At 41.3% G+C, this 26,623-nt stretch overlaps 1 protein-coding gene across 1 annotated transcript in view; it reads right to left on the reverse strand.

The window, feature by feature from the left end:
* The window catches only part of SLC16A12 (solute carrier family 16 member 12), a gene marked incomplete at its 3' end in the record, with an annotated part of 41,061 nt that overhangs the window by 2,627 nt on the left and 11,811 nt on the right, over nucleotides 1-26,623 (reverse strand). The window contains exons 2-6 of the mRNA XM_082672956.1: nucleotides 18,541-18,789; nucleotides 8,053-8,156; nucleotides 5,343-5,486; nucleotides 3,111-3,690; nucleotides 633-892 (exon numbers count right to left, since the gene is read on the reverse strand). Coding sequence (XP_082529082.1) covers nucleotides 633-892; nucleotides 3,111-3,690; nucleotides 5,343-5,486; nucleotides 8,053-8,156; nucleotides 18,541-18,650 — 1,198 coding nt within the window. The 5' untranslated portion in view covers nucleotides 18,651-18,789. The remainder of the gene's footprint in view (nucleotides 1-632; nucleotides 893-3,110; nucleotides 3,691-5,342; nucleotides 5,487-8,052; nucleotides 8,157-18,540; nucleotides 18,790-26,623) is intronic.

The following is a 26,623-nucleotide window of genomic DNA, read 5'->3' on the forward strand; positions in this document are numbered from 1 at the left end:
CCTCACCCCAGAGCTCATTCTCATTTCTGCTGCAGCAGCCCTAGTTCAGGCCTTTATCAGATGGCTCTTGAACTATTAGGATAAAATCCTGTTTCTCCCCTAAGTTACCAGATCAATTGCTAGACCACGTTTTCTAAAATATACTCTTTACTATACTACCCCTTTGCACAAAAGCTGTAATACTAGCAATATTCTCTGAAGTGTATAGGGCCCCACTCCTTCGGCTGGCACTCAAGACATTCCACTATGACACCCGCACTTCATCATTTCAGCCTCACCGCCTACCGCCCCCCACTACTGGAATCCTGTTCTCCTGCCAGCCTTCCCTTTGAACGTGCCCAACTTATTTATAAGTCTGAACAGCTGCTTCATTCCATTGCTTCTATCATTAGTATGGAATGGAATCAAGATCCTAATTTGGGATTTTTTCTTTCCAAGTATGCTAAGGTCCCCCAGTTAGTGGGAAGAAGATTATAAAACAAGGATGTAGGTGAGACCATGATGTTTTGTGGCTCTGGCATCACTTTCTCTTTCACTCCTTACTTCCAATCCTCATGGGTGTGTGTGAGTTCACTGTTTTTACATCAATATGACAGAGAAGAGGTGATTGGGGGTTCTCTCTGCAAACTTACCTGCGATGGGTGGGCTCACCAAATATGGCACTGCATGGAGGAAGTACACCACGCCAAGCGCTGATGACAAAGAGGTGGTCCCCACGATTTCTGCAGTCACTACTGGGATCAGAGTCACATAGGCACCATCAAAGTAGCCAAAAGTACAAGCGAAAGGCACGAGCAGGGGGAGACTCTGAAGCATTGGGAGGCAGAGGTAGCAGAGCCCATCCATTCCGATGGCAAAGAGGTAGCAAATATACTGGTAATTCTTCAGACACCTGTGGATGTGAAGACCAAGAATGAGTGCAGTATGCACAGGTTCTATTAAAGAGCTCTAGAACTGTGCCCAGGTGGCAGTAAGCACTACAATTATTTATAGAGATGGCCTCCGCACTGTGTGTTTTCTACGTTGTCTTCCTGTCTTTCTCTTGGTATATGCAAATGCAAGAATGTATCTTCCCAGGAAGCATGGTATGGTAGAAAATAACCTGTGCTCTAAAATTAGACAGATAGAAGTTTGAATCCAATTCTACCACCTACTAACTGCCTAACTCTAACCTCAATTCCTTTAGCTATAAAATGGGGAGGCTGTCTATCTCATAGTGTTATTCAAGGATAGTTGTGAAATAACACATAGAGTGTCAGGAGACTAATATTTTCTAGATGCTTTCAGATGTGTCATCCGTTAGTCTCCAGCACATCATATATGCTCAGTAACCCAAGTGGTTATACAAAGAGGAAGTCATAATATGAAGAAACGAAGGTGATTTGCCAGAGATTATGAAGGTCTTGTATTAGGACTAAGTCGTATTTCAAGACCTCCCCAGTGGTACTTCCATGAACACTTCCCTTTGTAGATCCAAAGCCATCTATGATACCAATTATTTTAAAGACTCTGTATAATATCAGCACCAGCAATTTATGCTTTACAGATGTTTTTCTGCCCACAATTTCATTTAAGCCTCACAAAATGCTATAATGTCCATAGGCAAATATTGAACTGGCCCATTTTACAGATGAAGACCCTTGGGGATCTGAGGGTTAGGTGATTTTCTCTAGGTCACAGGGATAATAAGGGGCAGAGCCAGCACAAGAACTTAGGTCTTGGATATCTCAGACTAGAGATCCGTCTCTCAGACTTATACCAGGCTGCTTCTTGTTGAGTTATTTGATTGTAAGGATGGTTACCCTTTGCTCTCCCGCCAACTCATTAACCATTAAAAATGTGGATTTAATACTAAATATTATATTCACGATACTGGATAACGGCAGTTGGATCCTGATTAGTTCCCAAAGATATAACGTGTGAGAAGCCATAGGATGATAGCTCTTCCAGGTCATAGCTCAAGTGTGAGGAGTCCATCATTTAGGAGAATATGAGTAGTTTGCTCTCTTCAATCCAAACAGATTAGCATTAGCTGAAGAAACTACTCAGTAGATTTCTTATAACTTTGGTTTCTAAGCCTAAAATCATAATGAAACTATTTGCTCTTTGCACTGTCAAATATAAATACATGGCTACAGGGCTCCCCTGGTGGCGCAGTGGTTGAGAGTCCGCCTGCCGATGCAGGGGACACGGGTTCGTGCCCCGGTCCGGGAAGATCCCACATGCCGCGGAGCGGCTGGGCCCGTGAACCATGGCCGCTGAGCTTGCGCATCCATAGCCTGTGCTCCGCAACGGGAGAGGCCACAACAGTGAGAGGCCGGCGTACCGCAAAAAAATAAAAAATAAAAAATAAAAATAAATTAAAAAATCAATCAATCAATCAATAAATAAATAAATACGTGGCTACAGATAATGTGTTATTATTGACCTGATCCTCCTGCCTGGACTGGAGTCTGTTCCTCTCTCTATTGCCAGCCACTCTCTGGGGTGGTTCAAAAGAAACTAAAACCACAATGCCCAGACAGAAGTTGTCTCACAGGAGGACTGATTTGACTTAGAATGGAATTAAATCTGTCACCAGAACTTCGCTTCTGCCATTTATACATACCCAACATCCTAAAAAATCTAGAACAGGTGTCAGCAAACTATGGCCAAATCCAGCCCACTACTTGTTTTTTGGACTGTGAACTAAGAATGGTTTTTCCAATTTTCAATGTTTGGAAAAAATCGAAACAACAATAAAATTTTGTGAGGGAAAAATTGTATGAGAAATTAAAATTTTAATTTAAAATTAAATAAAGTCTTATTGGAACATGGCCACTCTCTTGGTCACATATTGTCTATGGCTGCTTTTGTGTTACAACAGCAGAGTTGGAGAGTTGGAATCATATGACCCACAAAGCCAAGGTGACTTCATCTGTTTAATGTCTGTCCCTTTACAGAAAAGTTTGCTGACCTCTGACTAGAAGAACCAACAAGGGAGTTGCCTTCAGATATCAAAAACCTGTTAACATTATTCAGACCTAGGTATTCTAGAGGGTAAGGTGATGAGGGGAAACTCAAAGTTTAAAGTCCCTGGTGGGGAACCAATGGCGGTTTCATGGATTTACCTTCTGTCAGTTAGCCATCCGAACGTGATATTGCCAATAATGTCAATCACCCCAAGTATGGACATGAGAAAAGCAGCTTGCTGGTGACTCACTCCAATACTCAGAGCATAAGGCACCATGTATACAAAGAGAGGGCTGCAGCCATAAGCCATAAATAGAACAGAGATGGCCAATACAATGAAGTCTGACATCAGTAAAAAATTGTATTCCTGCTGCAAAGAGCCACAGAGGCAGGTCTGCACCCATTCTTTAGTCCAAGTCGAAGAGGGAGACGCCCGCTGAAAGCCTTGTGTCTCAGTTCTACAGACATGGTTCTGCTCTGAAGTTGTTTGGTCATCTTTAAGAGTAATTGGCCGCATCAAGGCGCCGCAAACACAGAGATTCAGAACGAAACCCCCAAGGATGAGTAATGCTCCCCTCCAGGAAAATTGTTCAATAAGGAGCTGAACCACAGGAGCCAGGATGAAGATGCCAATGCCGCTTCCCGACATGGAGATCCCATAAGCAAGGGCTTTCCGTCTGCTGAAATACTTTCCAACCATGGCAATAGCTGGAGAGTAACAAAGTGCAAATCCAAGACCTGGGGATAAAGAGAACTCTATGAGTGCTGGTGGCATGGCACGAACAGCCTGTGAAAGAACATTTCTCAGAATCATACTATTTGGAATAAAGAGAATCTGAATCAAATAAGCCCTTTTAAAACTGCTTTCTACACCAAGCTGAAAATGAGTCTCCCCTCACCAGTCTTCCACAATTTGCAAAGTATAGCATATATATGACTTTCTTCTTGGGAAGAAAAGCCTTAAGGGAATATGACTTAAGCAAAATAAAAGGAAGAACTTAAAAACTATTATACAAGCTCAATTTGAATTAACTAGAAAATCAGGATAACACTGACCTAAGAAATTTATTCTCCCCACCACTTCTTTTTTAATAAATTAAAATTAATTTTAATAAATTAAATTATCTCTGGATAATTTAAGTATTTTTAAATTATCTCTGGATAATTTAACTATTTTTAAATTATCCAGAGAATTACTTCAACTCTTCACTGCCCCTGAAGACACAACTCTGATAACCTGGACCACACTGGAATTTGGGTCTAAATAGCATTTGTGACCCCGTGAAAGCTCAGAGTAATCTCACATATTGGGAAACATTGTTTTATACACGAATGTAGCATGTACACGTAGCCACCTGAAAATATCCCTTAAAGTCAGCAGAACGCCTCTTCAAGATTTTCCATTTCTATTCCTTTTAAGTCGAGAAAACTTGAAGGGCTTTAAACCTGGAATTTAAATGTCAAGGAAGGAAAAGGAGAACTACCTTCAGCTCCTGTTCCATCTACAGAGCAGAGTGAGCAATGATCCCAATTTGCCTGGACTGAGGGGTTTCCCAGATGTGAGGCTTTCAGCACCAAGACCAGGATAGTTCCTGGTAAACTGGGATGATGGGACACCCTAGCAGTCAGGCCCTTTGGATGACAGGGGACAGATACCGTTTTTAGCTGACAGAGCGAGATTTATAACCTTACTACGAGATTATATCCTGTATTGGCCTGATCATGCTACCCCTGTGGCCCAGACAAGAGTTAGTGTCACCCTCCCCTCTAAGTGATGGGGCAGAAAACTGTTACTCTAGTCCCACCAACCAAGCCCACCTTGATCCTATGCAGTCCCTGTAAGTGTGATTTATGGAATGCACATCAGTTGCTTCTCTTTCTATGGGCTTCATTTTTCTAAAGATACTTCCGTAACATCGAAAGAAAATGTGCAATGTAAGAATATTCACAGGGGCTTTCTTTTTAAAATGGTAAAACCCCATTTATTGGACAATGGTACTCGCTATAAAGTAGGGGCAACTCAGGTCAACCACAGACAGTATTTCAATGTCTTGGCAAAGATGTTGGGAGAATGATCATTGCCGAAAATTTATGTTGCTCTGGCTAATGTCACATTGCTTCTGAGTGGAGAATCTCAGCCATACACGGCTGCCCAAGGGAAAGCCAGCAGTCACTGTTGTCAAGTGGCTGAATTAAAGTGGTGACACATTTTCACTACAGTATGACAGTCCATTGCATTTCTAGCCCTTTTGTTTAACTGCTAGGTAGGCAGACATTAAGATAAATTATGCATCTTACAAAATGAATATTTTATGAATTACTGATCTGTCGGTGGGCTTGAAAACCCCTGGATAGGGTGGGGTGAGAAGGGTGGTACGAAGTGCCCTTACCTGTAAGAACTCCCAGAGTGAGGTAGAGATGCTTCAGACTGGTGGCAAATGAGCCCAGGATGAGACCAGTAGATGCAAGCAAGCCACCCAGCATGATTCCCACTTGACAGGAAAAATGGTTACTGACAACACTCCCAAGTGGAGCTTCAAAAACAATAATAAATAGGTTCAACACAAAGGCCTTGAGGGCACTGTGGAAAGGCTGTGGGTGCTGCGTTGGCAGAGCAGAGAACGATCCATCTTCAAAGCCTCGAGCCCGCCCCACTCATTCTACAGATTCGGAAACCAAGGAGAGAGGAAGTGACTTGTCCATGGTCCCACAGAGAATAAGTAGCAAAGCTGGAATTAGGATCACATCTCCTGACTGGCGTTTGACAGCTCATTCCACATCTCCATTCTATGACAGCCATAATCCCAGGATTATGTGGTGTTTTTTAAACAGTGAATCAGCTCCTTTAAACTACATGTCACTGGCACAGCGATGTGCCTTGTATGTTTCATATAGTGTTGATCATACACAATTAACAATAATTATGACAGGTAAATGGTAGAAAAGGAAAGTGGGCAACATGGCATGGCCAGCAGTGTTATGCAGGAAAAGGCCAGGCAGAGAGATCATAGACAAATTTCACAATCTGGCACTGTTTCCAGGCTTTTGGAAACCCTGTGGATGAGAAATCAAAGTCCAGAAAATCTAGGAAATGAGATGATGACATTTTGGTTGGCCTCACTCTATTTGTGGTTTAACAATGTGTCAGAATTGTGCCAACTTCCAGGCTTATAGACTAATAATTAAAGCTGGAAGAGGCCAAACAGAAATTGAAGCTTAGGGGAATATGACATACCCAAGATCACCAAGAACTATACAGTTCAGGGAACCTTACACCGAGTGCAGGGTTATTTCACCCTGTTATTCTGGCTCCTTGGGTCTCTCAGACTGATGGCAGAGATGATGGGTGAGGAATGTATGTGAATTTCTTTCTGAAGAATAATTCATGCTGACACCAGTACTCCTAGTAACAAGATCAGAAGAGCCAATTCTCTAGGTATCTGTGGAGTATAATTTTTATATCGATCAGGTTAAAATTGGGTGTGACACAAATGTACACGATAGAATCAGTCGTCAGCTTAATATCCCATCTAGTTAGAATAGTGGCTGGCTGCATATATAACCTCTGGAGAATAGGAATGAGCAAATCTCCTGAAAATATATCTAATTCTTCAGACTGATGCTGCTGTGGCTATTGGAAAGTGACAAAATGTATACTAAACTCAATGAAAAATGTTCACTTCCCTGTTCGTCATAGGACAAATATGACCCCAATGGGTGTCCCAGATGTGATTCTGCAGAATTTAAATATTCTGCATCTAACATGACCCCGCTCTTAGCTCAATGCCTCACATGGTCATTGTGACCACTGTGGTCACTGAAGGCCATTTATTCCTCTTTGAGGGATTATAAATATTCTCCAAAAGATATCAGTGAGAGAAATGAATCACCTGTATCCTCCATGAAAGATAAACACGGCTGTCTTGGCATGCTCACACAAAGGCTGTGCCTAATCATCTGACCCTGAAAACCAGGTGATCATCTTACTGGTTAAAATAAAAAACCTGAAAATATGATTTCTTGATCCCTTATGACCTTCCTGCGTTATCAGTAGCGTCTACTTAGCCATCTCATGAAACCTAGAATTGCACTCAAATTCCTCCCAACCAAGGAAATACATTTCAGCACAAATCAACCAATTCCTGATTATGTACATTTTTCTAAAAATAAATATGCATCAGTACCTAGAATGGCATAGATGACATTATTTATGATACCAAATAATATAGTATTTCTCTTTTGCCATTAAGACATGGCCTGAAGAGATAACAGTTTTCTAAAATACTCAGGAGTCACCTAAACGAAAGGATTACATGGGTCTCGTCTGCAAATAGATCATTTTGATTTGACCCGATTGCAGAAAATTTCTATGGCACTCATTTAATAACTTTGGTTGGAAAGTTTTAAAAAGAAAACTCTCAAGGTTAGTTTTTCCTTAGATCGATGAGAGATTCCATGAATCTTGAGAACACTCTGTACACCGTACGTAGCACCTGTGTGGCTCTCGATGAAAACTACAGCCATAGTGAATGTGCTTATCTCATGATTGCACCTTTCTATCCTTCTACAATACTTCCCTAAGAATGAAGATTGATGCATGAAAAACGAGCCAAATTTTGAACCCTCTGGGAAGGGATGAGAATGAAAACAAGACTTGAGACGTGATGCACACATTGTTGGCACTCATATAAGAAGATCACATTGAAACGGCTCATGGTACTTTCCAATGGCTGTTTATGTGACTGGAGAATGAGGGGACCACAGCATTCAGAAGAAAGCAAGCATATACTGTACGGTTAACTGCGTCCAAAATCAGGACAAGTACTGTGATTGCCCAGTTCCCTATCTCTATAGGTATGTGTCCAATTGACTGTATTCACTACCTGGTCCATCTGACATCAGCCAAGAATGTTAACTGCAAAAGCACATCTGGGGGAGTTTGGCTAAATGCAGGATCGTACTTTTCTTTTTAGATGGTTTTAGCCAATTTTTAATCATAGCCCTTCTACTCAGAAAAACTGGTCATCAAAGGCAGTGGAAGGTCACTGTCATGTATAGTTCAAGGGTAGCCAGTAATTATCTATCCCTGGAGATACTCACCACAGAGCATGGTCACACAGTCTACAATGGAATGGATCCAGGCTGTCTGTGCATAATCCTGAGAGAAGTATGTCTGGAAGTCCACAAAAAAAATTGAAATACATCTGAAAAAAAAAAGTGCAAACATTTTATACCAAAAAAAAAAAAAAGAATGAACATGTATTCGATTGAGAGTTTCAAGTTTTGGTTCAATCATCTGTTCCAGTCTCCAGGGCTTTTAATTGATTTTCAATGGTACGTTGCTGGCCTGTAATAAGTGGGAAATCAGAAGCTAACCATTGAGATGTTCTAAGGGATGAGAACAAGTGTTTAGGACTTCCCTGGTGGCACAGTGGTTAAGAATCCACCTGCCAATGCACGGGACACGGGTTCGATCCCTGGTCCAAGAAGATCCCACACGCTGAGGAGCAACTAAGCGCATGAGCCACAACTACTGAGCCTGTGCTCTAGAGCCCTTGAGCCACAACTACTGAGCCCGTGTGCCGCAACTACTGAATCCCACATGCCTAGAGCCCGTGCTCTGCAACAAGAGAAGCCACCGCAGTGAGAAGCCCACGCACTGCAACCAAGAGTAGCCCCTGCTCGCCGCAACTAGAGAAAGCCTGCGCGCAGCAGTGAAGACCCAACGCAGCCAAAAATAAATTAATTAATTAATTAAAGAAAAAAAGAAACAAGTGTTCACCCACTAGAGTGGCTGCTGAAACCAAGTGGTTGCGAAGATCACTGCTGTAGGGAAGGTCTTACGGAAAAGATGACAGGTCAGACACATGGATTGTTACTCATCATACTGTTTCACTAACATCTGAAACTTCTAAGAGGTTGTTATACAAGTTAAGACTTGACAATAAAGTATTATACATCACCCAGCAATTTCACTTCTAGGTTTTAAGCAAAGTTAATAAACAGATGGTGATGATAATAATAATAGATACACATAAAAGGATATACTCCGGAGAACTATTTATAATAGCCAAATATTGTAAACAGCATATATGTCCGTCAGTAAGGGACTGGTTAAGTAACTTATAGCACATCAATAAAATGAAATATTATTAGGTATTAAAAATGATTTGCTTTGTATTTATTGATTTGGAAATAAATTCACAATATAATGCTAAGTAAAAAAGTAAGTTACAAAATAGCTCATATAGTAAGGGCTTATTTTTATAAAAATGTACTTCATGTAACTAGAAAAAGACTGAAAGCATATTAACCAAAATGTATCCGGTCATTATATGTGCATGGTGAGGTTATAAATGATTTTTTGTCTTTATTCTGCATTTTGAATTATTTTACAGCGAACCTGATTTCTTATACAATCAGAAATTTATCTGTGTGTGTGTATATACATACGTATGGGGGTGTATATACAGAGACAGAGACAGAAACAGAGACAGAAAAATTTTTATGCTGAAAAATAGCTAATTACTCAAGAAAAACAAGACATAAGTGATCCAGAAGCAATAGTTTGGAATGAACCGCACACAGATAATTCAAGACAGGAAGCTTTTAGAGCTCCGTGATAGCAGGGAAAGAAATCAGGCCTTGCAGCTTGGAGATGAGATAGGAGGATATCTGTCTCCTTGGATAGGACCACATTCCAACTCATTATGCTTCAGCAGCCCCTAATAACCTGTTATTTTACTCTCTCTTTCCTCTCCAGTTGCTGCTGGATGTAAAAGTGAGTGATGGAAAAGTTAAAGAAGGGGGAAGAGAATCAGGACTGCTGTGTTATGATGGTCCAGCTTCATGGGCATACAACCTATACAGTCGCACAGAATCTGGCACTCAGAAGCATTAAACTTGGTTCAACTCAGCTGTCACTGTCTTAAAATTCCTAATAATTTTATCTTTGAATTTGCATATTGTAAGTGAAGTCCAATGGGACAATGAAGCATGCATGTGAGCAGAGAGCTACGGATTCTTCAGTCTGCAATTCTGTGCGTTTCCATTTGCACATAGTCTTAGAGATGCCCCAGGACACAGAATTCCAGTAGACTCTTGTGTGGGAGTCCAGTAAGACTCAGACTGAGTACCAGGTAAGTGTGTTACACCTACAACTGAGTGAGCACGTGCACAGGGGAGTGAGAGAGAAAGACCATGCTTTCCTTTCAAACGAAAACTTGCTTCAAATGCAGAAGAAGGCAATGGTGTTTTAAGAAAGACAAAGGGCCGAGTATTCCTATCAGATCCTTTCTTACTCGTGTTGCTTCTCTGGATTAGCTGATCACTTAATGCTTAAAATGATGACACAGAAGGAAAGTAAAAGGTAGGGCTACCGGTAATATAAAGATGAACGGCAGATTTGTGCTACTAATTTAACATTTCCATTTTCTTTACTCAGAACAACACTAAATAGTAAATTTAAAACACCGTGAAAAACCGAGACCGCTGAAAAAAGGAAAAGCTTCCCATTTTAGTACGTTTACCGGCCCTTTTTTCCCTGCCTTTTGAACAAGGGGTCCTGCATTTTCATCTTGCACCAGGCCCTGTAATAATGTTGCTAGTCCTGGTGATAGGAAAGAGAAAAGGGACGGTATAGGGCAGCGATCACCAACCTTCTCGGCACCAGGGACCAGGGACCGGTTTCGTGAAGACAATTTCTCCACGAAGCGGGGCGGGGTGGCGTGAGGTGGGGGATGGCTCAGGAGGCAATGCGGGCGATGGGGAGCTGCCGATGAAGCTTCGCTCACTCTCGCCCTGCTCACCTCGTGCTGTGCGGCCCTGTTCCTAACAGACCGCGGGCTCGTGTCCGCAGCCCGGGGGTTGGAGACCCCTGGTATAGGGTGCTAAATTCTAAGTCCCAGAAGGTACTGGGATAGAGTTTGATGTGCAGAGTACAGAGAGGGATCAACCCTCGTGGGCAGGATTAGGCAGAGTGAGCTGGGCAAACAGATATAGGCCTGACAGGCCTCAGCCAATCCCCAGGGAAATGGGCGGGCCTTTACGCACCTCCCTCCGTCAATCATTGGATATGGGCACCGCTGGAGGGGCGAGCTCTCGCGAGAGGCAGCTCTGCGCAGGTGAGGGGGACCCTGCGGACACTGACAGCTGATGTTCACCCTGCAGCTGAGGCCCTCCAGATGGCACACCTCCGTATTCACCAGAGTCCCGTTCTTGTCCTCCACACTGAGCACTGTATGGGATGATATCTATCAAAGGGACATCAAAAGTTGTCCTTCCCCTTTCACTGATTTAAGAAACCAGACAACGTGCTATAGTAGATCCGATGCTAGGTTAATAATTATATCAGAGTTTGGAGTACTGAAACATAGTCACAACGAAAATGCAGAGAACGATAACATAAACTACCCGGCTGAGTGTATAAATTTAACTTTAATTAAAATATTGCAGAACTTTTTCTAAAGCATGAGCTAACTGCAACAGACTTAGACTAGTTTTAATTCGATACAACAATAACAGGAAACTCTACGATGTTTCTTAACATCCTAAAGATTGCTAGACTAGTACAAAAAGTCTATTATTTTCTCCTAACCACTAGGCCTTCAATTTAAGTGAATAATGATTTCTTGGATATAGCCTCAGTATCAAAATAGTTAAGTTATCCTTAGCCCAGGGTTTCTCAGTCGAAGCACTATTGACATTTCGGACCTGATAATTCTTTGTCCTGGGGGCTGTCCTGTGCGTTGCAGGATGTTAAGCAGCATCACTGGCCCCTGCTCAGAATGTCTCCAGACGCTGCCAAAGGTGCCCCCGGAGGGCAAAGTCAGCCTGTTTAGGACCACTGATCTAATCAACCATCAAATTCTGCTATCCTACCTTATACATATCTTTCAAACGCTGCCACGGAGCTCCACTGCCTTTATCATTTATCATTCATGACAACACTTCTCTCCTGGACTGCAGCCAAAACCCTCCTAACTGATTTTCCTGAATTCACACTTGGCTGCCTTCAGTATATTCTACACTCCATGGTCCAAGTGTCCTCCTCACTAGAACACAAATCAGATCCTGATGCTTCAAACTTTTTTTTTTCCCGTTGCGGAGCACAGGCTCCAGACGCGCAGGCCCAGCGGCCATGGCTCACGGGCCCAGCTGCTCCACAGCATGTGGGATCTTCCCGGACCGGGGCACGAACCCGTGTCCCCTGCATCGGCAGGCGAACTCTCAACCACTGCGCCACCAGGGAAGCTCACTTCAAACTTTTTAACATGACTTATGAGACCCTGCATAAGTTGGTCCTTCTTAGCATCTCTCCTTTCTTCCCATCTGGTGCAAGCCTCCCTCATTCTTTTAGTCTCAAGATAATAGTCAACTCCTCCAGGAAGGCTTCCTTGACTACCTGAGTCTGGGCTTGATACCTTTCTTAAGTATTTCCACTACATGCTGGACCCTTACCACACTGTGTGGCAATGTTCTTTGCATTTGTTTGTATTTTCCACTAGACTCTTGCTCTGTGACAGCAAAGACCATGTCTGTCTTATCTTGCATTGAATCCCAAATATCTAGTACCATAGCTTCCATGTATGCGGTGCTCATTAAACATTGTTCAAGGTTCAAGGTACGAAAGGAAGGAAATTAGGAGGGAAGGCAGGCTGAGAGTTGCTAGAGAAGTCACTGGAAGATAAAGAAGTGAAATGGTTGAGTAGCAACTTCAAGAACGTGAATGAGAAAGGAAGAAGAACAGATGGCATCTATGTAGGAGCATGTGGCTAGATACGGTACAGTAGAGGTGTGAAGAATCTGAGCTTATAAGCTGAGAGAAAGAATTAGTAAAAGAGAGATGCAGAAGTTGGAAATGTGGAAGAACATAGGACAACTAAGAGGAAAGCACCCCAAATGATAATAAGATATTTTGGTGTTGTAAATCATAATCTCTTCTCTCCACTAAATTGTTTTGGGGGGTTTAACATTTGTGGGACTATGTTTATTTCTTGTGACTTTTTTACCTTGTTCTGTTATTTTGTTTTCTGTTTGATGGGTTTTTTCCAACTGATTTGAATAGTCATATCAAACTGTAGGTATGTAAAATTCAGAAGTAACACCTGAGATTCTTGCCCACACATGTGAGTAGGCTTGTCAGAGGTAAAATTTAATAACCACATACATATGCTTCTTTTTTTAATATATAAATTTATTTATTTTTTTATTTTTGGCTGTGTTGGGTCTTCGTTGCTGCGTGTATGCTTTCTCTAGTTGCAGTGAGCAGGGGCTACTCTTCATTGCGGTGCACGGGCTTCTCATTGCAGTGGCTTCTCTTGTTGTGGAGCACGGGCTCTAGGCGCACGGGCTTCAGTAGTTGTGGCCTGTGGGCTCAGTAGTTGTCGCTCATGGGCTCTAGAGCAAAGGCTCACTAGTTGTGGCGCATGGGCTTAGTGGCTCCGCGGCATATGGGATCATCCCGGACCAGGGCTCGAACCCGTATCCCTTGCACTGGCAGGTGGATTCTTAACCACTGTGCCACCAGGAAAGTCCTGAAATATGATTCTTAACATAGATATTGTGTTTGGTAACAAGATGTCTTGAAGAAAAAATATGTAAGCAATGCACATTAACGAACAGAGGGAGTAAATAAATAAGAACGACTACTTTAATAGCCTGCACAACTTTAAGCTTATATAAATTTTATGTGTAAGGAAGCATCATCAGTTACAAGGTAAGAGTGAAATATGATTTTTAAATGCCCTGGATTATAAATGGTAGCATTGTCTGTAAAGCAAAAACCAGCAAGCAATATAAACGTCCATCAATAAAAATGTTTTAAATAAATTATGGAAACATCCATATGGCGAAATTTTAAACACCTACCTTTCAGTGAGGTAGAGCCATATGTGCTGATATGGAAATATTTCCAAAAGATATTATTAAGCAAAAAAAAAAGTTCAAAACAGTGTGTATAATATGATCCCATTGGTGTAAATGAAAAGAACATGCTTTATATATGGACATAAGGTTTTTAAAAAATTTTCTGGACAGATCTCAAGAAACTATTTATGAGATTAACTTTAGGCAGTGAAACAGGGATTCAGGAAGTGAGGAGAAAAAGGCTTTATCTTATATGTTTCTGTATTGTTTGAATTTTTACCTTCCAGATGTATGGTTTAACCTTTAAGCATATTATTTAAATCAAAGAGAAGGGAACACTCCCAAACTCATTTTATGAGACTAGCATTATCCTAATACCAAAACCAGAAAAGAACATTACTAGAAAAGAAAACTACAGGCCAATATTCCTGATGAGTATAGATGCAAAAATTCTGAATAAAATACTAGCAAACTGAATTGGCAGCATATTAAGAGGATCATTCACCAGGTTCAAGTGGAATTTATTCCTGGGATGCAAGGATGGTTCAACATACACAAATCAATCAATGTGACACATCATATTAATAGAATGAAAGAAATGAATTGTATGATCATCTCAATAGACACAGAAAAAGCATTTGACAAAATTCAACATCCATTTATGATAAAAACTCTTAACAAATTGGGCATGGAAGGAACATATCTCAGCATAATAAAGCCATAAGTCACAAGCCCACAGCTAATATCATGAGCAATGGTAAAAGGCTGAAAGCTTTCTTCTAAAATGAGGAACAAGACAAGGGTGGCCACTCTCATCACTCCTATTCAACATAGTCCTAGAAGTCCTAGCCTTGGCAATCAGGCAAGAAAAATTAATAAAAGGTATTAGAATTGGAAAGGAAGAAGTAAAATTGTCTCTATTTGCAGATGATATGATTTTATATATAGAAAATCCTAAAGACACAACCAAAAGGCTCTTAGATCTAATCAATGAACTCAGTAAGTTGCCGGATATAAAACTAACATACAAAAAATCAGTAGTGTTTGTATACACTAACAATAAAATTTCCAAAAAAGAAATAAAGAAATTGATCCCATTTACAATAGCCTCAAATACAGTAAGTTTAACTAAGGGCATGAAAGATCTCTATGCTGAAAACTACAAGACATCAGTGAAAGAAACTGAAGAAGACACAAATAAGTGGAAAGATATCCCATGTTTGTAGACTGGAAGAATCAACATTATTAAAATGTCAACACTATCAAAAGCCATCTATATATTCAATGCAATTCCTATCAAGAATCCAATGGCATTTTTTACAGACGTAGATAAAACACTCTTAAAATTTACATGGAACCACAAATGACCCTAAATAGCCAAAGAAATCCTAAGAAAGAGGTATCACACTTCCTGATTTCTAACTACAATATAAAGCTGTACTCATCAAAACAGTTTGGTACTGGCATAAAAACAGACACATAAACCAGTGGAACAGAACTGAGAACCCAGAAATAAACCTAAGCGTCAACTAATGTTTGAAAAGGGAGCCAAGAATATTCAATGGAGAAAAGACAGTCTCTTCAGTAAATAGTGCTGAGATAATTGGATATTCCCATGTAAAAGAATAAAATTAGACCCATATTTTAGACCACTCACAAAAATTACCTTGATATGGATTTAAGGATTAAATATAAGACCCAAAACTATGAAACTACTAGAAGAAAACATAGGAATAAAGTTCCTCAACATGGGTCTTGGTAATGGTTTTTTGGATATGTCACCTAAAACACAAGCGACAAAATAAAAAATAAACAAGCAGGACTACATCAAACTAAAAAGCTTCTGCACAGCAAAAGAAACCATCAACAAAGTGATAAGAATGGGAAAAAATATTTGCAAACCACGTATCTGATAAAGGGTTAATATCCCAAACATACAAAGAATGCACACAACTCAATAGTAAAAAAACAAATAACCCAATTTAAAAAATGAGCAAAGGACCTAAATAGACATTTCTTCAAAGAAGATATACTAAAGACCAACAGGTACATGAAAAGATGCTCAACATCACTAGTTGTTAGGGAAATGCAAGTTAAAACCACAATGAGCTATTACCTCACACGTATTAAAATAGTCATCATCAAAAAGATAAGAGATAACAAATGCTGGTATGGATGCAGAGAAAAGGGAACCCTTGTGCACTGTTGATGAGATTGTAAATTGGTACAGCCACCATAGAAAACAGTAGGGATAAAAATAGAACTACCATGTGATCCAGAAATTCCACTGTTGGGAATAGATCCAAAGACAATGAAAGCACTAACTAGAAAAGATATCTGCACCCCCATGCTCATAGCAGCACGATTTTTAATAGCCAAGACATGGATGGATGAATGGATAAAGAAGGTGTGGTATGTATATACAATGGAATATTATTCAGCCAGAAAAAAACGAGGAAATCCTACCATTTGCAACAATATGAACAGACTTTGAAGGCATTCTGCTAAGTGAAATAAGTTAGAGAGAGAAAGACAAATACTGTATAATCTTAAATATATGTGGAATCTAAAGCAACAACCAAGCGCATATAAAAAGAGATCAGACTTATGGTTACCAAGGCGGGGGGTGGGGAGGGAAAGGGAATTGGAGGAAGGTGGTCAAAAAATACAAACTTCCAGTTATAAGATACATAAGTACTAGGGATGTCATGAACAATATGATGACTACAGCTAACAATGATGTATGATATATAGGAAAGTTGTTAAGAGAATAAATCCTAGGAGTTCTCATCGTGAAGAGAAAAGTTTTTATCTTTTTTCTTTTCTTTCCTTTTTATTGTAGTTATATGAGAAGACGGATGTTAGCTGAACCTATAGTATATGTAAATCAAATCATTATGCTTACAAACTATTATATATAAAATAGATAGACAACAAGGTCCTAATGTATAGCACATGGAACTAAATTCAATATTCTGTAATAAACCATAATGGAAAAGAATATATATATTCAGTTATATATATATATATATATATATATATATATATATATATACACACACACACACACACATATAAAAAAATTGAATCACTTTGCTGTACACCAGAAACTAACACAACACTGTAAATCAACTATACTTCAATAAAAAAAACATGCTGTATGCCTTAAAATTATATAGCGATGAATGTCAATTAGTTCTCCATAAAACTGGAAAAAGAATTAACTGCCCAATAGGCACTGATCCTCTGAACTGACAAGTCACCGTGCAGGCTGCTTTCCTCGTGTCTGTCTCCAGTTCTCTTGGTTGCTTCCTGGTGTGTCACCCTTTTCTCCTCTGAGCCTATTGTGCTCAGGTATCCTCCTCTCAGCCTCTCCCAGGAACCTCTGAAAACAGGCCTTTGCTGCCAGCCACAATCCTCTTTTCTGGTTCCCAGCTGCCCTTCTTATAGAAGCACTAAGCTCACTTCCAGAACTTTCCTCTCATGGGAATGATGAAAGCTTCCACATGTAAGAACAAAGATGAAAGAGATGCCTTTTAACTCTATGACCTCCTCACTCCCAGAACATAAGATCCATAATCCAGATGGGAGAAAAATCAGACTCAACCATCATATTATTTTAAACAAATCTACAGTTTATTTTGACACATAATCAACGAATCCTTATTGTAGCAAAAACAAACATCCTGCTTCTTTCCTGCATTATCTATTTGTTATGGGGGGTACATCGATGCTTTTATTTATTTTTATTTTTTATTTTTGTGGTACTCGGGCCTCTCAACTGTTGTGGCCTCTCCCGTCGTGGAGCACAGGCTCCGGACGCGCAGGCTCAGCGGCCATGGCTCACGGGCCCAGCCGCTCCGCGGCATGTGGGATCTTCCCGGACCGGGGCACGAACCCGCGTCCCCTGCATCGGCTGGCGGACTCTCAACCACTACGCCACCAGGGAAGCCCGATGCTTTTATTGATGATGCTATCAAGTGAAGATATGTAGTGCAAATCAGTTTCTTTGGCTGCCAAGGGAGTGTTGCCAGAGAAGAGCAACAGAGTTCAATTTGAATGAAGGCACCTCTAGAGGAGAGAGCGAGCACATGCAGATTTCAAGTGTGGCTTTATTCCAAATGTAAATGAGATGAATGAACCTCAGTGTACACACGTTTAACTTAAGTATAGTCAAGGCTATGCCCTTGGGTAAAAGGAAAAGAGGAAACACGACCAAATGAGATGAGAGAATCCCTGTATTTATGCTCTTTCTGTCCTTCAACCTAGAAATCAGCCTCCACTACCACAGCCAAGTGCAAAATGAAGCAAAAGAATTTAAACTCTAGGCTTTAAGCTTCCAACGGCTCAGTATTCTGGTGAGCCGAGATGTTTTCAAGGACTATTTTGAGCTTATATATTTGTCCTTTGTGAGATGAGCTGCTTAGGAAAAGAAATGTCTGGCAGAGCCATAATATTTAGCTGAAAAATGTCCTAACACTCCAGGTTTATGTGGCAGAGATTATAGGAGACCACTACCCAGGACTTTTAAGTGTCAGGAAATCACATTCCTTGCAAAGAAAAAGATATCCGATCAGTCAAAGGAAACACACACACATGCACGAAACATATATTTACACATATATTTTCACAATGACAGGTTCAGAACTAGAACGAAGCCGACTTAGAAAAAAAGACAAGCCAGGTCATCTGATAATGAATCGAGAAGAAAGTCCCACCTACCTGGTTACTGCCCGGGTGCAGATGGTAACAAGGAAACAGCCAGCCACAATCATCCAACCCCATCCTCCATCCGGTGGGGAGGTAGACCGAGCTCTATTTACTTTTGCCATGGTTTCAGTTCTTTTTTCTTCTTTTCCAAGTTACTCCAACAGCCCAGTTATGATCTTGGAAGGGTCTGCTGTCCAGTGATTTCCTGTTGGCATTCAAGACTGGTATAGAATGCTACCTGGAACATGGGTTACTGGCCATCTAAAACCAAAAATCAGGACATAGTTGTATTTTATTGCCATATCCAAAGACACTTTTTCACTTGGTAAAAATGATTATTACTTTCCTGTTAAATATGATTATTTGTTAACTGTGAATACTGGCCTAGTGCAAAGACCATTAGTTGTCCTTGGAACCTCTCCCCCTTCTTCTTTTTTTAATAACAGATCTTCTCAACTTTTAGCCAAATCCATGATGACAGTTTGGATACCATACCTTGAAGGTAGATGTGGCAACGTGGTTTAGTCTAGACTAAAGGGATATGAGCAAAATATTACATGCCACTGCGGGTTCCTCAGCTCAAAGGCAAAGGCACTTTCTTAAGACTTCCGCCACCTCCTTTCCCATAGACTGGAATGTGGATGTGGGGATGAGACAGTTCCAACCACACAGGCCCAGACATCGCCCAAGGGGCTGGCAGAGCTACAGGACAGAAGGAGCCTGGGTCCTCAAACGACTCTGTGGGGAAGAGGTGCCTCTCCAGCTCCCGACTTCACACACCCCTCACTGTTACACCAAAGTTAAATAAGCCTCAGCTTTATTTGAGGCTCTCCATTCTGGAGTCTTTCTGTTACAACAGCTTAGGCTATGTCTTAATTATTATACTGAATGATTCTGACAGTAAGTGCGTTGGCCTTTCTGACCAAGAATGCTATAATTCTTAGATGGAAAAAATTGAAGCAAGAAGAGAATGAAAAATAAGTGAAACAGAATAGAAAGCCCAGAAGCTATCACATAATAATTCAATACAACTAAATAAGGAAGCAAAGAGGGATGGGGAAAAAAAGGATTATTTGCTACCTCCCATTACAACTCTCCATTTAATTCCTTTTTTAAAAAAATAAACTTATTTATTTTTGGCTGCACTGGGTCTTCTTTGCTGTGTGCGGGCTTTCTCTAGTTGCGGTGAGCGGGGGCTACTCTTCGTTGCGGTGCGTGTGCTTCTCATTGCAGTGGAGCATGTGCTCCAGGGCACGTGGGCTTCAGTAGTTGTGGTGCATGGGCTCAGTAGTTGTGGCTCGCGGGCTCTAGAGCGCAAGCTCAGTAGTTGTGGTGCATGGGCTTAGTTGATCCATGGCATGTGGGATCTTCCTGGACCAGGGCTCGAACCCATGTCCCCTGCATTGGCAGGTGGACTCTCAACCACTGCGCCACCAGGGAAGTCCCTCCATTTATTTCTTAACCTTCTAGATAGATCAGAGTTAAATGTAAAAAAGAAGTCATTTAGAATCTAGGAGAAAACATATGCAAATAATTATCTAACCTCTGGATGGGAAAAGCACTCCCTGAGATGTAAAGTAATGTTAACAAACCAAGGGAAAATTTTGTTGATTTGTCTAAATTAAAACTTAACATGTCTATATACCAAAACGTAATAAATAAGACCAAAAGGTAAACCATAGACTTGGGGGGAAAAAAAAAGCAACACATGATTCAGAGAAGTAATATCTGCAACATTAGTTCATTCAACTACCAACACTTATGGAGGATCTAATGTGTGTTAGGCATTATTCTGGACACCGAGGATTCAGTGATAAGCAAGACACACACAGCTCCTTGTGGTAGACAGTTTCTAAGCTACCCCTACGGTCTCACATCCTGTTGTTCTTGTCCTTGTGTAATCCCTTCCATTGAGTGTGGGTGGGACCTGTGACTTGCTTCTAACCAGAATATGGCACAAGTGATGACACATGACTCCCATGATTAGGTCATGCTGATTAAGACTCAGCCTTGCTAGTCGACTCACTCTCCTGCTGGCCTTGAAGAAGCAGGCTGCCGTGTTGCACACTGCCATGGAGAAGGCCACGTGGCAGGGAACTATGGGTAGCCAGTAGGAGCTGAGGACAGCCTCAAAAGCTAAAGTGACAGCAAAAAGCTAAACCTCTCAGTCCTACAACAGAAGGAAATGAATTCTGCCAACATGCCAAGTGAGCTTGGAAGCAGACTTTTTCCCTAGTTGAGCCTCCAGTTGAGAACACACTCTGGCTGACACTTTGATTGCAGCTTTGTGAGACCCTGAGCCAAGCCAGCCAGGCCCAGCTAAGCGCGGCCTGAATGTGGTCCCACAAGAACTGTGAGATCAAGTGTTTCTTACGGTATACTTCGGCATGTCAATCAAGCTTCTTAATTACAGTTAGGGATGAATTTTTTAAGAGACTAAATCAGAGTTTTAACAGGTGATTTTTCCACTGGATTGAGCCAATCACCCAATTTGGGGTACAATTTTATAATGATCACCAGAAGAAATTTTAAATAATATTGATTAAACGAAACATCAGGGACTTCCCTGGTGGTCCAGTGGCTAAGACTCTGTGCTCCCAATGCAGGGGGCCCAGGTTTGATCCCTGGCCAGGGAATTAGATCCCGCATGCTGCAACTAAGAGTTTGCGTGCTGCAACTAAGACCCAGCACAGCCAAATAAATACATAAATAAAATGAATATTAAAGAAAAAAAAAGATCTGCTCTTTATAAATAAATAAATAAAACATCATTTCAAATATGACTAAGCATGCATTGTTTGGTGACCACAGACCACGCACCACCTGGTAAATCATGGACAAACCAAACTGTCTAATAAAGAAAAATTTACTTTAAAACCATGACTTTCTCAAGAAAATGGCTCCTGTGTGCCGCAACTAAGACCCAGCACAGCATGAATGAATGAATGGATAAATAGATAAATATTAGAAATACAACAAGGGATGCAAAGTTGAAAAAATTAAAAAAATAAAAGACCCCAGAGAGCTACTTTGCCCCTTCTGCTGTATGATGTCACAGTAAAAGCATGGCATCTATGAACCAGGCAGTGGGTTCCCACCAGACACTGAATGTGCCAGCTCCTTGATCTTGGACTTCCCAGCCTCTAGAACTATGAGAACTAAAGGTCTGTTTAAGCCACCCAGGCTGTGAGATTTTCGTTATAGCAGCCTGTACCAGCTAAGATATCTAAAACCACAGATTTCCAAGTCGTCTTGAAAAACTGAGAGCGCTAAAGATACTGGTCTGGCATTCCTTCTTGGTAGCCATCAGTTGGAGTCAAGTATGACACCCTTCCTTTGGATAACGCCTGTACAGCCCCTTCAGCCCGCCCCTGACCTCCTGTACTGTCCAATCCCTGTGCCGTTTCACTCATGTACAACACCTGCCTGACTCCTTTAGGCAACAAGATCTTCCACTTCTGCCTATACTGTGTTGCCATAAATCAAAGTTTCTTGAACAGCCATACGTGAGTCATGTTTATGGCATGCTTGACGCCTAGCACTCCGGCAATTGCAATAGGACTAGCACTGGTGATTCTACCAGCGCCCGCGGACAAACACACACAATGTCATAACTCACTGATTGGACACAAACACGTGTCACGAAATGATAGGATCGGTTGTACAAGTGAAAAAGCCAAAGCTTAGAAAGCTGACTATAGTCCTAGCCTCTTCAGAGTTTTTTCTGTTAGAATAGTCCCCAAGGTTAAATTGTCTTCAATGTAAGATTATAAAGCCATCTACCCATACGTGGACAGTGTGAGACCGTCCTCGGTCTGTGCTGCCCAGTGCTGTTGAAAAATTCTGAGACAGGCAGTGCTATGCAACAGCCCTTTGGAAAGCAACACAGGGCAACGGATCAAGGATTAGAAAGTTATTCATATTCTTTGAAGAGTAATCTCAGTTCTGGGAAGTTATCCTAAGAAAACAATTTAAGAGAAGCTGAACACTACTGGCAAAATAAATAATAGCTGTGCTATGAATAACGTAAAACCGAAACAACCTAAATGCTCAACAACTGGGAAATGTCTAGAGAATTATGATACGTCAAACAAATGGGATGATAGACAATCCTTTAAAATTATAAAGAAGAAGAAAATACTGTAATATGGGAAAACATTTATGATGCAATGCTAAAGCAAAAAGGGGACTCTAAAATTGTGTGTACAATGTGAGGGAAGCTATGTAAAACTTCTGTAAAAGATGTATACTTGTAACTCAGAAAGAATGGGGAGAACATGCAAAAAGAAATTTAGGTGGGATGGTATAATTAAGATTCATTTTCGGGCTTCCCTGGTGGCACAGTGGTTGAGAGTCCGCCTGCCGATGCAGGGGACGCGGGTTCGTGCCCCGGTCCGGGCGGATCCCATGTGCCGCGGAGCGGCTGGGCCCGTGAGCTGTGGCCGCTGAGCCTGCGCGTCCGGAGCCTGTGCTCCGCAACGGGAGGGGCCACAGCAGTGAGAGGCCCGCGTACCGAAAAAAAAAAAAAAAATTCATTTTCAAAATTGCATTCTATTCTGAAGAATACTATAATGGTGGATACATGACATTATACATTTGTCAAAGCTCAGAACTGTAGAACACGAAAAGTGAACCCAAATGCAAACTATGGACTTTAGTTAATAATGTATCAATATTTGTCCATCAATTGTAACAAATGTACCACACTAAGCTAAGACGTTAATGACAGAGGAAATTGGTGGGGGAAGGAGAAAGGGTACACAGGAACTCTTTGTACTTTCTGCTCAATTTTTCTGTAAACCTAAAATTTCTTTAAAAAATAAAGTCCATCAATTAAAATAAAATAAAATAAAATCGCATTCAATACCATTTTATATATAATTTTCTGAAATAAATATTTCAGGTTACTCCTGCAGTGTAAATAATGAGCACAAAAATCTCTTTTGTATGGTTTCTCCAGGGCTAAAAATAACCATATTATTTACTGACGCTGCACATTGAAAATTAGGTGGGGCTTCCCTGGTGGCGCAGTGGTTGAGAGTCCGCCTGCCGATGCTGCCGATGCAGGGGACACGGGTTCGTGCCCCGGTCCGGGAAGATCCCACATGCCGCGGAGCGGCTGGGCCCGTGAGCCATGGCCGCTGAGCCTGCGCGTCCAGAGCCTGTGCTCCGCAGCGGGAGAGGCCACAACAGTGAGAGGTCCGCGTACCGCAAAAAAAAAAAAAAAGAAAATTAGGTGATTATCCCATAGAAGACACAGGGAAGGTAACAAGCCTTTGGCAAAATAAAATGTTCTGTTTCTTTAAAAGATATTTAACATCATTAATTTTTACCTTGCCTCCGTTATCCCCAGATGATTCCATTTTTATTTGTTTCACTTAGACAACCTCCTTTGGCATTCCCACAACTTATAAGTTCAGAACTGATTGGTGAGGGTCTCTCAAAAAAACATAATTGCATAAATCCAAATAAAAATTGTTAAGTAACAGCATAGTGAGCACAGGTATGTTGTAAGTTAGAGTCAAGCTGGGTAAACCACAGAACAAGGAACATCCTCACACGGTTCCAGGGTGGGGAGAAAGGACTTCTCTGAAAGCATCAGTATGCGAGACTGTTACTAATAATTCCTCATGAATAGTCGCCCTTGAGCCTCACAAGCCTCAGAGATGGGCACGATTTCCCCCCTTTCCACGATAAGGAAGCTGAAGCGCTCAGAAGTAAAGGGACTCGCCTGACAACACTGTATCTGAGGCAAAATAGGGATAAGTAGCTCTGGTGGATTTTGGACAGTATACTTGCCCATCTGCCCTCCAGATTTCAAAATTGTCGTTGGGCATTTCTGTCAACAAGCCATGGTACAGCTTAAGCACTCATTCATGTGCGTGACCACGACCAAAGGAAGCAGGGGGTGGGGTGGGGTAGCAGGGGAGGTTTAACCACCAGCTTAACTCAGGGGTGTATGGCTGCTCACAAAACATGTGAGTTTCTTTCAAAACAGGTCATGTAATAGATTTATATGTATTCCGAAGAGATGCACAGGTTAAACAAGGCTAACCTAGTTTCCCGGAGACTTTGGAGCAGCCTGTGGTCCCCTTAGAATATCAGCCTGAGCCTCTTGTAAATAATTAACCCACCTGATATGACACAAATATAATGGAAAAGTTTCACTGAGTTAAGAGAATACCTACAACTATAAGCAAAGAAAGTACATTTCCATCATGCAATTCTTCATTTTAGTAAGCAGCCTTCCGTTTATTTTATTTTGACATCCAACCACTAAAATATAATTGCATTCTGCATCTCATTTTGGCTTCAGGAAAAAAAATTTTTGAAACCAAAGAGGCTCTATATTAGGATGTTCCTCTAAGGTTACTCCTTAAACAGTACAGGTTGGGATATATTTTCAATTTCACTTTGTCCTCTTTGCTTTCAAAAACCTAATCATGTGTAAAAAATTCTTGCTAACAGTCGATCACCTTCCAGTAAGGCACTCCATTTGTAGGGCAAATCTTTCACATTGCCCTCAGTATAGTTTTCTGACGTGATCCCTTCTATCAGAAAATCTACACACTTCTTACAGTTAGTATGCAGTTGGAGAAAAGGCGCTTATTTGGGTGGGCTCCCAACACTGTCTTTCCATTGTTCTTTCCTTCCTTGATCCTTTCTGCTTATTTCCAGTGCCTTAACCTTTAGCAGTATCCTTACTTTTTACATTGGTTTGCAGACAAAAGAAAAGTAGAGGTGTGTGGCAGAAAGATACCAAGAGTGGGATTCAAGACTACTGGGTCCAAGTGACACTACTTAGTCGTCTGATCCTGCGTGAATCACTTCCTCTCTGCCACTATTCCCTAATCTGTAAAAACAGGGCATCAAATTACTGATGTCTAAACTTTAAACCAGTTGGCTGATTGCTAAGTATCTCTTCCCCAATATCTAAGATACCTGGTAGACTATGCTTATTGTTTATTTCTCTGTGGAACAAGGAAAAGGGTCCCATCCAGAATAAATCCATTTATAAGTAAGAAGTCACAGTATTGTGTTGTAGAGGAAGTTCTCACCACACAGAAAGGGAGAGCAGAAGCCTACACCAAGAGAGGAAGGGGAAATTTTTCTTAAAGGAAGGGTGATGAGCTGCCCAGATATCTCAGGGACCACGTCTCCCACTCCCTACAGCCTTGACCAGGGGCAGGTATGTGATAGAGAGAAGACATAGGAACCTGAGCAGTTGAGGGGGAAGCTGCAGTAAGAAGGCCCGTGCTGTGTGTCCCATGGGTAACAATGGGAAGACACTGCTTCACTGGGTGCCTTTGGCCTGTGATGTGTCTGGGCAGAGAGAGAGAAAGCCAAGAGAGTGTCCACCGACTGTCCCTCACCGCCAATCTGGCGCAGGAGTGATCTGAGGCTCTCTCATGTTCTCAGTAGAAGACAGCTAAGAGATGAGAGGCAGGGCTGGGGCCAAGGGGAAAGTGACTCCGTGGCCAATAACCTGAGCCTAATGGAAATCATGGCTGATCCTCAAGAACTACAACAAAAAAGGTGAGGAATTTCCCCACGTGCTGGACAGTCAGAGAGTACAAACTACAAGTTCCACCAGCAGCAGATATGTCATCACAGTACACAGTGAGGAGAGAAGCCACTACCTAGAGACCACCAAGATGAGTTTCATCAGCAGGATGCCCAGTGACCAATACTAGGGACAGTTCTGCTTAGGCCAATGAGAATTCACGGATCTGCATGCCAACCACCTCCGCCACTGTTACCATGAGGTCACATGAATTCTCCCCTAAACCAACCACTCATACAGGAGAGGGAGGAATGAACACAGTACAGGGGAGAAATGACCTTTATACAGAAATCAACCTTCAATTGGGCTGCTTATTGATTCAAAAAAGACTGAGCTAAATGAAAGACATTACTTTAACCTTGCAAAACCTGCTAGAAACTTTTTACATTGAGGTATAATTTACATACAATAAAACACACCCATTTTAAGTCTACATTTTGATGACTTTTGACAAATGTACACACTCATGTAAAACCACCACAATCAAGATATAGAACGTTTTCATCACCCCAAACATACCCTCACGCTCCT

The sequence above is a fragment of the Grampus griseus genome (genome assembly GCF_964374135.1).
Source record: "Grampus griseus genome assembly, chromosome: 16".
Taxonomy (NCBI): domain Eukaryota; kingdom Metazoa; phylum Chordata; class Mammalia; order Artiodactyla; family Delphinidae; genus Grampus; species Grampus griseus.